We start from the raw sequence: 14,830 nt of genomic DNA on the forward strand, positions 1-14,830 counted from the left end.
AGTACTCCATGCAGGACCCAACAGCTCTGGCACAATATTGCCAGTCATTTATCTGTTGTCAGCACAGGTTACACACTGTAATCCTTGACTGCCTCGGAATTAGAATGTCTTTGATGTCCCCACAAGAGTTTTTTGCCCGAAGGCTTTACCAATGCTCGGCGGCTCAGTGTTTATTCCTCGTAATCTTCCTCTCATCTCCAGGCTAGCAGTGACAGATGGTTATGGGCACACAATAGTATTAAGAGTTTGATATTTTTTTTATGCTGTGCTCTCTGTACAACAAATAGCTATCAGACGCGGGCCAGAGAGCTGACATGGCTCGCTTAGGTAATGGCAAACAAACAGCTCGGGTTGATGCTTTCTGTCATTTCCCCTCCTAACCCTGCTTGTTTTCATTGTATACTCTCAAAGGTAAACTATATTAACCTTATAGACTGTTATTAAAAAGATATATCTATATGAGCATAAAGTGCTTTTCTTTTCTCTTTTTCTTACTCTTTTGATTATGAAAGTAATACTGCTGACATATTGAACAAATATCGAATGTCAACATAAATTTTTAGTGTGTGATAATATCCCCCTTCATATAGCTGTGTGTCAGGCGGGAACCCGAGGATGATGCATAGCAGTAAATAACCCAAACAAAATTAGTTCTCTTGTCAGCTTCTACCTTGTATGTCCCCAGGCATCAGTAAAATTGACTGCACGCTAGATTTTCAAAATTAGCCCTAATGTTAGCTATGTGTCTGGCAACCTCCAAGTTTCCAATGTTCTACTATATTACCCGTAAGGATGAATGTGTTACTTTTATATTTTGGCATTTACTCTTGCTGATGCGGCTTTTTTCCCTCTTCTCCAAATTAAAAATAATTTAGCTTTAACAATAAGAATGTGCACAAACATAATGCTGCATCTCTTTAAGCAACTAACTTTAGGCAATTAAATTAAATTAAAGCAAAAATATACAAAGGAAGAGAGGGAATTATTCAATTTAATATTGTTAATTTTATTAACATAGCTCTGTCTTATTTTGTGCAAAGTATTGAATAACATGGTTCTCTCACTCTTTCCTCTATATTGCTCTTTTGTAATAGCAGTCTAGAAATTATTTAATTTAGCATTTTTATGACAACCTGGAACCAAACTTTTAGAACTGATTTTCTTGCAATAAACATTCTTTCAGAGACAACCAAAGATTGGTGTAATAAAAGAAGACTTTTCTGAAGAGGGTAAATGAGGTCATGTATTTTACCTTGAAACAGGTTAATCTCATCCAGACCCACTGCATTTTAAAATAACGCAAAAGAATACAGAACACTGTTACATTTTAAGTAAAATATGATTTACAAATAAATGTTACTCCCTTAGAGAGGGTATGCGGGAAGTGTGATGAACAAACAAATCCAAAAACTCATTCCGCATCAACTTTCAATCCCTAAATTTTATGTTCATACATTTAGAATCAAAGACAAAAATCCCTTTAGGTACCAGATGCTGCAGATCAACCGGGAGAGCTTCTGGAGTTTTAATGTGCTGGAAGTCAAATCCTCGGCAAAGGCGCTTTGGCCGGCCGGTGTGCTGTGCTTATTAATTCACCTGCAAACAGTTGCTCTCAGAAAATCGGACCTAATGATCAGCCCAGCAACGCTGCAATAAAGAGACCATAATCTGTGGGGGAAGTGAACTCTAATCAGGCCACACGCAGATTAAACTAACTGGGAGGAATAAAAACTAGATTAAAATGTTCATGCCTAATACCAGAAGATTATCAGGACATTTTACCTCCTTAAATCCTAATTTATAGGAGCCATGGTTAAGTTTATGAGTTTATATTTGGTGGGATTATATGTTGCAGTTGATTTTCTCCTGTTTAGAAAAAATTCAGCAAGACAGTATTTTGCTTAGCAAAATACAGAAGCATTTGGAAGAAAGGAAACCGTTTCAAATGTCCTGATTGATGTATTATGACAAGTAAAACAAAGTCATCCAGTTGAAACTGGTCAAAGTAGCGGTAAATAATGGAAATTGTTCTTGTTTTAATGGTAATACTGCTTTATCAATGTATACATAGGAAACAGTACTGTGATAACGTTGTGTGTGTACATATAAAATGGTATCCTATTCCTATATGTTGATACTTTGAAACGTCTTGAACAAAATTTAATTTCTTAGAAGTGTCTGGCTACTATTATTAGTTTAGCAAATCACTGCAAACAGTTGTAATTCAAATTTAATCTAAACACACAGTAAGTAATGTAAAGATCTTGAGTAGTAGAATGTTGGCACTATATTAGTAGCACTAACTATATTAAAATGATTTTTCTAAAGGTATAAGGTCAGCAAATTAATAAGTCAACCATCAAAATATATACCCTATTACTAGTTCTACAACTTACTAAATTGGCATGTCTTCACTTACCACCTATGAGGCCAGACAAGGTGCAGTGGTCTTTGCTGATTGTCAACTCCTCGCAGAGTGTCACAGGGATTGAGAGTCAGATTTTGTTCATTTTCCCCATGATGAGAGCTTGAATTAACAGATGAGTTGGATTGTCTTGAGTCTGGCTCTTGCATTGATGAGTTATCCAGGTTTTCTTGTTGTACAGTACCAAGGTCAAAGTGTACATTATACTCTGAATTAAAATCCTCTAGTAAATTCTCAGAATCTCTTTGCTCCTGTTGGGAAGGACAGGCCATGGATGGAGCGGCACCACCATTTCCTTTAAGGCTGAGCATCCTCTTTAAATGGGTTATTTTGTGCTTGGGCATGAATCTGTTACAAAAAGGGAATGCAATATGCTTTTAGTGGGGGAAAAAAAAAAGTAAGATTTGTCCCTTACCTTCCCATAAGGACATGATGACTATGTATAAAACTGAAAAAGATAAAACCGATATAACAAAATTCTAGAACATGTGCAACAAGTATGTGCTACCAAGAAAAGATTCAAAGGTTTCAAATTGAACAAGACTATATTTGAATGGTTCCCAAAGAATTTTTGTGGCTATGAAACCTACACTGCCCATACCATAAAATACAAGATCACAGAGACTGTTACTCCTCTGTCATTCATCTTTCTGGATTTTCATTTTCTGTCTTCCAATCAACACATTGCCCAGCACTGGTTTTCAGCCCACTAGTTCATTATCCTACAAAAATGTTTGCAACTTCCTTGGTTAACTCTTGTCATTTCTGCTCACATTACTGTTCTGTATTCCTTATCACCTATGTGGCCAGACAATGTGCAGTGGTTGCACAGCAATACTGTTGTATTACTGTAATACTACTATTGTACAGTGAATACTATTGAACTGATTCTGTTAATGCTTCTTGAAATATATTCTAATATATTTTCCATTACCATTTCTCCCCCATCCTCCATAATGCTTTGTCATTCAGAGTTCAATATCTGTCAATTATTGATAAGGGCATCTAAATAAAATGAAATCTTAAAAAATTATAATATAGCCTAAAATCTGTGAGCCACATCTACAAATACAGGATCTATCCCAAGGCGATCACCATCAAATGGGGGATAAACCAAGAGTGCATGAACAGAATTGGAGAGAGATGTGAATGCCCAACTGACCTATGTTGGAACACCAGATACACGATGAACACATCATTTTTTTAACCTGAGGAAAACAAGAGATTAATCCTGACTTGGGAGTCTGTAAAGGTTTATAAGGGATTTATTTGAAAGATTTTGCAAAATGGGAAGTTCTGGATTGAGGGAACAGAGGGATCAAGGAGAAGCATGTGCAGGCACATGAACTGTTCTGGGAATAATAGGAAACCCAAAAGGATGGGCTGGAGGCCTGGGGTGGTAGGCCAGTCAGGCAACCCAGGGTTCCCAGAGTCCCTCAGGTCCATCCAGAGATTGCTTTCCCTGGGTGCTGAGTAAGTGAACACAAGAAGAATATAGGTATTTAGCAGGCAGGTTGGAGAGAAAAACCACAAAAGGAGAGCAATAAGGAACACATGGAAGAGCTGAAAGAGAATTTGAGAGTTATTATCACACAGTGGAAGTGAATCAAGAGCTCTAAAAGAGTGTGAAAAAGGTGTGTAAAAATGCTGAAGCATGCTATAGCCAGAATTCTCTCCCAGGTCACTTGGTTACTCCAAGGGAATTCCTGTGGAGTGGCATGGGCAGAAACCCTGCAAGAGGTTAGGGTTTTTGCATCAAAGAGAGTCAGAGAAAGGGAGTGAGAAGAAAAGGGTGGGGAAGGCAAGGCTGAACTTTTTAAAATGGGGTGTGAGAAACGTAGGGATATTCACTATGGGGACACTTCTAGGGAAGGTAGCAGGATCCTGAAGAGAAAGAAAAGTCTTCCAAGATGGAAGTAGAAAAAATGTAACACTTGCGATTAAGGGCATGTATAGGGAAAAGTGGGGTCTTGTAAGAGAATCAACCTAGCTTTCTTGAAAGCTTAAGAAAGAAGAGAAAAAGGATGCTTAAAAGAAAAAAAGAAAAAAAAAACAGTTTCAGGTGGCAGATGCAGAATCTCAGGAGTTGTGTCACTGAAGTACTGGATCAGGTATCCACTTCAAGGGAGGTGAATGCAGGTAGAATAGGGTTGAAGATGCCAGCTGAGATAAGTCACTGTTTATGAGGAGAGGGTGTTAAGTAAGGTTGAAAGAACAGCTGTATGAGGAACAGTGAGGAATCCAGGTGAGCCGGACACAAGGTCTTTAGCTATATGCAGTATGCTATGTACATTCCAGAATCAGAAAGCTCGCCTGGGGGTTTCTACACTTGTTTCACAAAACACTTTTAATATAACTGTTCTGATTTCTAATATTGGAGAAAAATCAACTGAATATATACAAACCCTCAGCAATAGATGCTGGGCTGGGGAGATAGCTCAGTTGGTAGAGTGCTTGCCTCGCAAGCACAAGGCCCTGGGTTCAATCCCCAGCACCGCAAATAAAAAAAAAAAAAAAAAAAAAAAAAAAGCAATAGATGCTTGTATACAGATAAATAAAATACAAAGAATGTTATTAATCCCTTAAATATGCCATAATAAAATAATTAACTCTTGATTCAAAATGGGAAGAAAGCTGGATGTGGGACTGCATGCCCATAGTCCCATATACTCAGGAGGCTGAGGTAAGAGGAGTCTAACCTGGAGTTTGAGGCTAACCTGGGCAATATAGTGAGATCCAGACTCAATAAAAAAATAAAAATTAAAAATAAAATGGGCATTTACAGATTGCAGTTTTTGATCTCACAGGTCCAAAATTATTAAGGAGAAAATAAACTTTCTGAAATAAATTAAAAATGCTAAGGGGACACTAAGGATCTAAAAAACAACCCTCCCCAAGTTCTAATTAATTACCATAGTAAGTTTAAAAAAATGACTATGACAACACCTTCACCTTCTCCCAAACAGGACAAATGGTAAGAGAAGGAACATCTGGAACAATGTGAAATGAGCAAAGTAACCTATTTATTTATGTTAGATAAGGAATGCTAGGCAAGCTTAAAATGGATTTTTAACAGAATTACAAAGTTAGTACACAAAGGATCCACAATAAAAAAAAAAAAAAAATCAATGGGCAGTGAGACAACATATCTTCATTTTAGAAAGCAGTATCATGACCCATCACACTCATAAAATCCATTCATATTGGCCAGCATGTAAGCAAAATTGCAAATTAAAAGAGAAGGGGGATTGGTTGAAGGGTTGTAAACAATGGAAATAGGCAACTGACAGGAAGTCTAGCTCTGGGCAAGGTGTTAGCCCTGATTTTATTCAACATGTTTCCTAAGTGTTCTCAAGATTGACCAGAATCCCACCTTAACACAGATTGTGGATTACTGACTTGATAGGTGGTAATCAATGTGGATGTGGAAAGACATGGAATATAAATAGAAACAGGAACCAAAATAGCTTACAAATCCCATGAGATTGAAAAAAATCAGACTAAACCTTGAATGTATGTAGGGCACAGGGAAAACACCACTTAGACCCTCCCTGAGTTTGACAAGATGAGCAAGTGCTGATTTCACTCAGCAAACTGATGCCACTTAGTTTCGGATCCTGTTGAAGAAGGAAGACAGCGTCTGTAGAACAGAACACTGTGTGAATGCTGATTCCATTTGGGGAACCTGAGAACTGGATATGTTTGAAAATTAGAGAGTTCTTAGAAGAGCAATAATGATGATTAAGGCAATGGAAGACTTGATTTATGAGGACAGATTAAAGGAGCTAAATATGAATAGCCTAGTGAAGTGACAACTAGAGGGGTATATAATAGGAGTCTCTAAGGAAAAAGAATAATTACTTAGCCTGGTACAAGGAGGTATAACTAGGAGTAATGAGATGAAATTAAGAAAGGAAAAATTTAAGCTGAATTTCAAGAAAAACTCCCTGACGGTATAATTTATTAGCTCATGGAATTAATTCCCTATGGAAATACTACGGCTAGGGAACTTAATAATGGAACTGGACAAAATACCAATAAATAATATAGATAACAATCCAGTACTTGAAAGAAGGTAGTTGCAAGCTATGTTACCCTTGTTTATAGTGTCTTTTCATATTTTTCTTTAATAGTCTATTTATTGCAGTGATGATCATCAAAAGAAGTACTTAGGCAATTACCTGAATCTAACAGGATACCTCCTTTAGTTGTGGAAGTTAAAAATACTTCAGTTTTCATATACTCAGCAGTAACAATGAAGACAAACTGAAATAGTTTATTGAGTACTTTACTTCATAAAGCTGGACTTAAAGAAGGCTGGACCAATGTATTAATATTTCTAAAAACAGAACAACCGTCATCCAACATCCCACACAAAGTCTATTCTGATCTTCTGTTCCATGAAACTCATATTTTCATAGACATGTTTAATATAAACAATTTATTGCTATAATACAAATCAAAAAAACTTTATTTCAGTTTTTCTAAATGTAGCTCTATGGTCAATTACTTCGCATCAATACCAAGATCAAATAGGCATAATACTAACAAGCAGTTTGCTTAATAATAGTCACCACACTAATTAACCCATCCAGAACATTTTAAATCAGACACTATTTATAATGTACAGTTAAGAGAAGCCTGGCAATAGACTGTTCTCTGCTAAAAAAGAAAATAATACCTAAGTGATGAGGTAAAAGTTGGCTTTTCTATGGAACTGGACAGAATGATTGCACTGTCCTAGCATAGGAAGTGACTGTGCAATAGGCACATGTCTGAACACTTCTGTCTCTCCCCCAGTTTCAACTCTAGTGAAGGTGCTAATGAGAAGAGAAAAGGGCTGGAGTAAGGAGTGTAAGAGTGACAAGAGAAAGAAAAGTAGTGCTTTTTAGTAACAGTGTCCCCTGTGCCATTCACCAATCCCCTACTTTTCTCAAAGAAATGTTACTGCCCATTTTATTCTTAGAATGCCTCTTATTGTTTCTGAGCCTCTCAGAATTACTATTAGAATCTAGTTCAACTTTTAGAAACATTCTGATTACCATAAGTCATTTCCAATCTGATACTACCTAGGAGACCTCGCTTCCAACTTTTTCCAAGCAGTAGCCAATATATGAAACAGAAAAAGGCTTCTTTCTGCCAGGTGGGAGAGGCCTCCTTTCAGACACTTCCTTCACATGGATGTGCCCCAATAATGGTTCAGAGATACTGCCACAAACCCCCAGCAGTGTGTTGGCAATGTTCAAGGACATAGTTGGTCTGGATACAGTGGCACACACCTGTAATCCCAGCTACTTGGGAGGCTTAATCAGGAGGATCACAAGTTTTAGGCTAGACTTGTCTCAAAAAGGGGGCTGAGGGATGTGGTTCAGTGCTAGAGCATCTCTGTGTTCAATCCTAGTACAGAGGAGAGTGGATTCAGAGCTTGGATAAGTGTTTTCTTGCCCTAAGTTTACATCACTCCATTCCATCCTCTAAATGTCCACACGCACACCAACCTAGAGGTGGACCTACAGGAATGGCCAAATGGCTTATTAGATCAGTCAGGAAAATAATAGATTTGAGACAAATTTTAAATGATGCTAATATAAATAGTAAGGAAACTCCTTCTCCACCTTAGCTTATTTCTGCTTGAGAGACTAGAGTATATATGGTCAATTAACAGAGATAGTTAAGAGGAAGGCACTTGGGTTTTAAAGCAAAGAAAGGCAACCAGACATCCATGGTGATTCAGGTGTTGTTGAAGAGAATGCCATGGCTAAAATGTATGCCATGGCAGGACACGTGTTCACAACTGGTTTTCCAAGAGATTTTAATTAAAAAGTACTTAGTATAGTAAGTTCAACCTACAGAACTCGTACATAAATGAGTAAAGAAATGCCCATGGATAAAAGTCCAAAAGACAGAGATTATCAATAATCTTTCTTCTTAAAACTGATTTAGAAGACAGCAGGTGGGCTGGGGAGATGGCTCAGTTGGTAGAGTGCTTACCTTGTAAGCACAAGGCCCTGGGTTCAATCCCCAGCACCGCAAAAAAAAAAAAAAAAAAAAAAAGAAGACAGCAGGTGATTTTAAAATTATGTAAATTGGCAGATGATTAAAGAGAAAGAGAGGATGTAGTTGATCAAATGTTATTTCCTCTCTGAGTCAATGTAAAGATAGGAGAGTGTTAGCAACTGAAATAAGGAAACTGGTCTGCAGGCAAGGAAAGAGGAAGCCTATGAAGCTCAGCAGGTCTAGATAGAGCTCAGGTTTCATGCAGGGAGGAGTAGTGTGACCATAGAATTGTTATCTTTCAGGCCAGAGTTTTGCAAGATGTGTTTTGTGCAACTCTAATTCCACGGACACATGTATGTGTTGGACCACAGAATGCTTTTAGGAAAACAAGTTTAAAAAATGCTGGGTTACATAAATTTACACAATTCTTCATTAGAGAACTTTTCTAAGTACATGCTGCAGTGTACCATAAACATGTTCATTCATTCATGAATGCTTTTGTACATTCCATATTTATTGAACATCAATTATATGATGGAAATATGATTATTGTTACTCAAACTTAATAATTTATGAAACACGAAACCTCTCCAAAGAGGTACCTTAGAGTGTCCATAAAGTATACTCTGGGAAGGCTACCTGAGATCGGTGGAGGTGCACAGTCAGTGTTTGAAAAGCATGGGGCAGACGGATGGTGGCACATTGTGTGTAGCAGAGATGGCAGAAGGAATAGGAAAATGCATGCTCATGAGAAAACAATGAATGCAAACCAGAGGCCATATGCCAATGTGACACAGTAGAAGACAAAAGCGAGTCTGAAAGAAATCAGGAAAATCCATGGGGGGGTGGGGAGTCAGAAAAAGATATGGCTCAAGGATAATACAGGTGATAGAAAAAATACTAACCACTTTTATTAAAGTGATTTCTATGGATTCCTGGATAAAAACCAAATTAAGGTGAAATGAAGCAGGAATAAAAATAAATGTTTGCAAAACTAACTGGGAAGACACATTCAGACAGTTCAGTGATCTAAAAGGCCTTTGGTGACTTATAACAAAAACTATTCATTGTTACCAAACAATGTGTTGGGAATTAATTGCAAAATTAACATTTTTAGAATTCAGCCACATAAGCAAATAGCAAAGATAATTAAAAAATCATGTTAGACCGCATGTGTCTAATATATCAATTATATGGTGAGCAGATTTATATAAACCTATAAAATATGAAAATAAAAATCTTGATATAGCATTTGAATGCATATAGATACAGTCACTATACCTCCTGCCATATTACTAAAATAAAGGAAATGCAAGCAAAGAAGTCCATCACAATTAGAACTAGATATTTGGAAAACATTAAACAAAAAGATTGACTAATGCTTGGCTGGATGGTTGGCACAGAGCTGCATGCTCTTCTTCACGGGTGATGTTGAAGGGCTAATATTCATTAAATAGGTGGCACATCCTATGAAAGCAGTTTCAATAAGAACTCCCTGGCAGAGCATTATTTGAATAAACTCAAGTCATAGATGATCCAATCACAAGCCACATGTACCCAGAGCAAATAGTTTGGAGGAAAAGACATCCAATGCCACTGTGGCTGGTTAAGCAGTATCATTTTGATGTTCCATGTTTGGTGCCTGAAACAAATTTTGTCTCCACGGCATAAACTTTCAAAGTCAACAAGCAATGTTGACAGCAATCTGTGAGAAGTTAGACAAGCTTGGCTTCCTCAGACAATTAAGCTATGGCTTCCTCTCCTCTGTTTTAAAGGTTCATCATTTCATGGTCTCTCTACTTTCAACAACTGGGATAGACAGGCTTCATAAGAAAATGATGGTTCTGCTCCCATGAGCCTATTCCTTTTTGTTTTTATTTTCCACCAACATTTCTGAGTCATTTCTGAAAAATCAGACACTTTTCCAGATAACCTCATTTGTACCATTTGTGTATATGGCCTCTTCTGGCAACGCAGTGTATGTGGTTAGTATTATTCATCTTAAACAATTATACTTCAATTCCCAATTCTCTCTTAATTTCAAAGTATTTTAGATTACATACATTGCTAATTTAACTGCCACTCATATAAGCAGTTTATCTTCAATTTTATAAAATTCCATTAGGATGTACTTCTCCCACAAAGAAAATTCAAAGTATCCATGAATGTATGGGCATAAGAAAAGCTACCTTGCACACTGCTAGAATAAATGTTTATCAAAATTAGAGTCACCCTTGCTAACATTCACTTCCCACAATTTCCACTCCCTCCCCTGACAAAACTCTCTAAGGCCATAACTAAACCTTCTGGTTTATGTAAGGTTTACTCTAGTAATTCAACAAGGTCAGGCAAAGCCACTGCTCAACTGCAAAGCAGGAATCTATTTACTTTCCTACATTCACTTTTAAGCAGTCTCTACTGCTGGTGGCCAACTCCTTAAGGTCCTTACACTACTTTCTGACTGCCCACGTTACCCCTCCATATCCTACAGTCACCATGGGTTTCTTTGCAGCCCTTTCATTCCCTTTGTTCTTCCATGTAAGATCCACACTTAGGCAGTAGTAAGTCCCTGTGCTGAATCAGTCAAAAATGTTCAATCAACAAATATTTAAGCTCCTTCTATGTGCAAGAGACTGTGCTGTGAAGTTTTTACTATGTGTGTAGTGACATTTCATAACGCTTATTTTCTTCTCTTAACCCCTGAAATGGAAAATTATCCATATCATTTTTAAAACTAAGATGCATTTTCTGATTCTATCACTCTAATAAGCTAATTTTTTTCAAGCGTCATATTTTGCTCACTATATTTTTCTATTGAAAGTTCAGTAGCCAAGTTTCAAGTGTATCTATTTAGTCACCTCACTTAATTTAATTATGGTACATAAGGGACAAAAAACTTTCCCTAATATGGATCTGAAGTAATCTCTTTCAAGCAAGAGGAAGGAGCTGTTTCACATGTACATATAGGGCTGGAGATATAGCTCAGAGCATTTGCCTAGCATGCACAAGGCCCTGGGTTCATCCCTAATACCAACAACCACAAAAAAAAAAAAAAAAAAAAAAAATCTCATGTACATCTGATGACCTTACTGTGCAAGGATTTAATTTCTTACAAGTAAGTATTCTAACTACTCTGGGAAACTTGCATTTCCTATAGCACTAAGAAAATACTGATGCAACTCTAACATGGTCACCAATCCCTTGGATGGAAAATGTATGGTCTGAAGAATGGATCACTTTCTTCCTTCCAAACACATTTGAGAATTCCCCGAAGTCAGTGTTTCTAACTGGACAGTCTCCTTTGAAGGATTGCATGACTTTATTAGATACTATGGTGGAGAAAATAAGGGTCAAATTTCCTGAAAAAGAGTATCAGGAAAATAATGTAATAAGAGGTACTGCATCTATGTTGGTAGTGACAAAATAGAGATTATGGTAAAATGAAAGTAAGTTGGTTATCTAAACTTATGAGAGAATCTGGGAAATAAGAATGAGACAATGTGCCAGGCACTGTGATGCATACCTGTAATCCAAGTGGCTCAGGAAGCTGAGACATCAGGATCCTGAGTTCAAAGCCATTCTCAGCAAGATCAAGGCACTAAGCAACTCAGTGAGACCCTGTCTCTAAATAAAATACAAAAAATAGGGCTGGGGATGTGGCCTCAGTGATCAAGTGCCCCTGAGTTCAATCCCTGATAAGAACTTCCCCCCCAAAAAAAGCGAAGAAAATGTTTGCAAATTTTATTCTGAAGCCAAAATATTTCTTTAAAAAAATAACTAAACTAAAATAAAAAATATTAAAGAACTGAATTTTAAGAAAGCAAATTTTTCTAAATATTAGTTTGGTTGTAAATAAAGTCACTTAATCTCTCTAGCCCTGAGTTTTCTCCCCTGTTCAATGAGGATGAGGCCAACCCTAGACTTCTCACAGAAGAAAGTTCAAACATCTGTCAAATCCATTTGACATTTTATTACTAAGGGGCAAAATGACATGAAGAGTGAAGTAGGAGTCAGAGGTAGTGGCGCATTCCTGTAAACCCTTCAACTTGTAAGGCTGAGGCAGGGGGATCAAAAGTTGGAGGCCAGCCTCAGCAATTTAGGGAGACCTTGTCTCACAATGAAAATAAAAAGGACTGGGGCCTGGCGAGAGTTATGTGCCTATAATCCCAGTGTCTTTGGAGGTTGAGTCAGGTTCAAAGTCAGCCTCGGCAACTTAGTGAGGCTGTAAGGTAGTGAAACTCCTGTCTCGAAATAAAAAGTAAAAAAGGCTGGGATGTGGCTCAGTGGTTAAGTGCCCTTGGATTCATCCTGGTACCAAAAACCAAAACAACAAAACAAAAACAAAAAGGACAGGGGATATGGTTTAGTGATAACATGAACCTGAGTTCCTTCAATCCCCAGTACCAAAAAAAAAAAAAAAAAAAGGTAATGCAGGACTTGAGGCATATTATCAGGATTCAAATTTAGGGTTCTGGTACTTTTTATTTACTTTGGAAAGAGAATATTTTCTGTAATATGGAAATGATAATATGGTCTTAAAGATTTATATTTCTATGTTGCTTGGTATATAGTAAAAACTCAATACTGACTACTGTATCTTATCACTGATAAAAATGATAAAAACCTTCATTATATTTCAATGTTATTTAAGAGACTCAACATTTTAACCCTTTCACAATTAAGTCTACTTCATAAGCCAGAACCTACTGTGAGATGTATTTTTCTTGTTACTTCTTACAGTTATACTTCAGTCATCCATTTAAGACAGGCACTTCTCACAGTATTACCTTTCATTTGTATACTAATCAAAGGTTTGTATTCATGCCAATAGGCACATTAATTGCTAAAAGAAACAATGTTAATAAATCAATCAAATATATTTCTCCTTTTGTTTATTTCTTTCTTATAGTAAAATTTCCTGCCTTGTACTTTTCCTTGTCTTATACACCTTCATTTTTCTCAAAGGTTCCATCTTTTCCCTTCTTAAAACCTGTAAACCAGGAAAATAAAACTAGGAACTCTAAAACACCATTTTCCAGATTTCTGAAGCATGAACAGATAGGTATCAAAAATTCAGTCTTTTTTCCTTTTTAATTTACCTATCTATACCCTAAGTAAATCAGAATTATCAGCAGAGTCAACTCCCAGCACAATCACCTTTCCTTTCTGCTTTCACATTGAATGCTATACAACAAGTACTGATTCACTTCAAGTTCTGATTACACTGCCATCTAATTTTTCAGTTACAGAAACTGGCCTTATTCAGAACTAATATTAGAAGATACAATTTTGCTGATTTACATTTGAAATAAAACCGTAAGTTGTGCAAAGTGAGTGTACAAACACTTTCACTTTGGATTTTCTATACTTCCCAGTATTTCTGAGTTTGCAAAAAGGGGAGCAAAAATACAACACAGGGATAAATTTGAAATATCTGATGTGCTGGGCTATTACCAGAATATAAACAAGGTTGAAACGTAAAGATAGTCTTTAAAGTCTAATTGAAAACTTTGGCCAGAGCATCGAGTGATAGGAGGACAGGAAGGAAGGTAGGATAGAGGCGGACAAAAGATAAGACTCAGGATATAAGCAGGGAGAGTTCTTTCTATCCTTAATGATCCAAGAGAGCAGGGGTTTGTAACTCTTTGAGAAGTTTAAGGTCAGATTGGGTCTGAATAAACACTGGCTGCAGTATGAAGAACAGACTGGGGCAAGGTGGCAGAGGGAACAATAAGGTTGAACCCCCTCTGTCTTCTGAATCCCCAGTAAAATAATGGCAGGGGAATTTTTTTTTTTTTAAAGGCAGAGATTCATAAGGACAAAGAAAAAAACTAGAAAAGACATCAAGAACAGAAATGTCAACCAAATTTCAGAAGATGGAAAGCAGATGGATGAGTGATGTTTGAACAGAGAAGAGGACTGTGTCTGTAAAGGACGAGAGAGAGAGAGAGAGAGAGAGAGAGAGAGAGAGAGAGAGAGTGTGTGTGTGTGTGTGTGTGTGTGTGTGTGTGTGTGTGTTATCCAAGAAGCTCATGGGTTCCACAGAAACTCAAAGACTTAGGAACTGGTCACTTCAGGTGCCTTTGGAGACAAAGTTGCACAGCAGAACAGAAAAGAAATTGACAGCTACTCTGTACAAAGTGATATCAACTCCCTTGATAAGTTCCCCAAGTCCAGTCCCACCTCAACAGTAAAAGGCTCCTTAGGGATTGAACCAGAGACCAGGCAAGGCCAAATGTAGGGTAAGTGAAATGAAATGAAAAGTACATCTATTCAGTAGTGTTGACCCTGTGGTCCCCAAAAAGCTGTAGATTCCCCTTTCAGGAGATTACAGGAACCATACTCTGGAAACAAACTGGGATGACCTAGCAAAACCGACATGTGGGTACAGTTACACAAAACAATTGA

General features: G+C 37.2%; 1 protein-coding gene across 18 annotated transcripts in view; it reads right to left on the reverse strand.

The window, feature by feature from the left end:
- Gtdc1 (glycosyltransferase like domain containing 1) overlaps window positions 1-14,830 on the reverse strand; it is a 399,059-nt gene that overhangs the window by 67,214 nt on the left and 317,015 nt on the right. For all 18 annotated transcript variants that reach the window (XR_007107717.1, XM_047544995.1, XM_047545003.1 and 15 more), the window contains one exon: window positions 2,420-2,773. Coding sequence is in view for 17 of the 18 variants with exons in the window: in XM_047544995.1 (XP_047400951.1) it covers window positions 2,420-2,773 (354 nt within the window). In the remaining variant the exon portion in view is untranslated. The remainder of the gene's footprint in view (window positions 1-2,419; window positions 2,774-14,830) is intronic.

The sequence above is a fragment of the Sciurus carolinensis genome, chromosome 3 (assembly GCF_902686445.1).
Source record: "Sciurus carolinensis chromosome 3, mSciCar1.2, whole genome shotgun sequence".
In the NCBI taxonomy this organism is placed as follows: domain Eukaryota; kingdom Metazoa; phylum Chordata; class Mammalia; order Rodentia; family Sciuridae; genus Sciurus; species Sciurus carolinensis.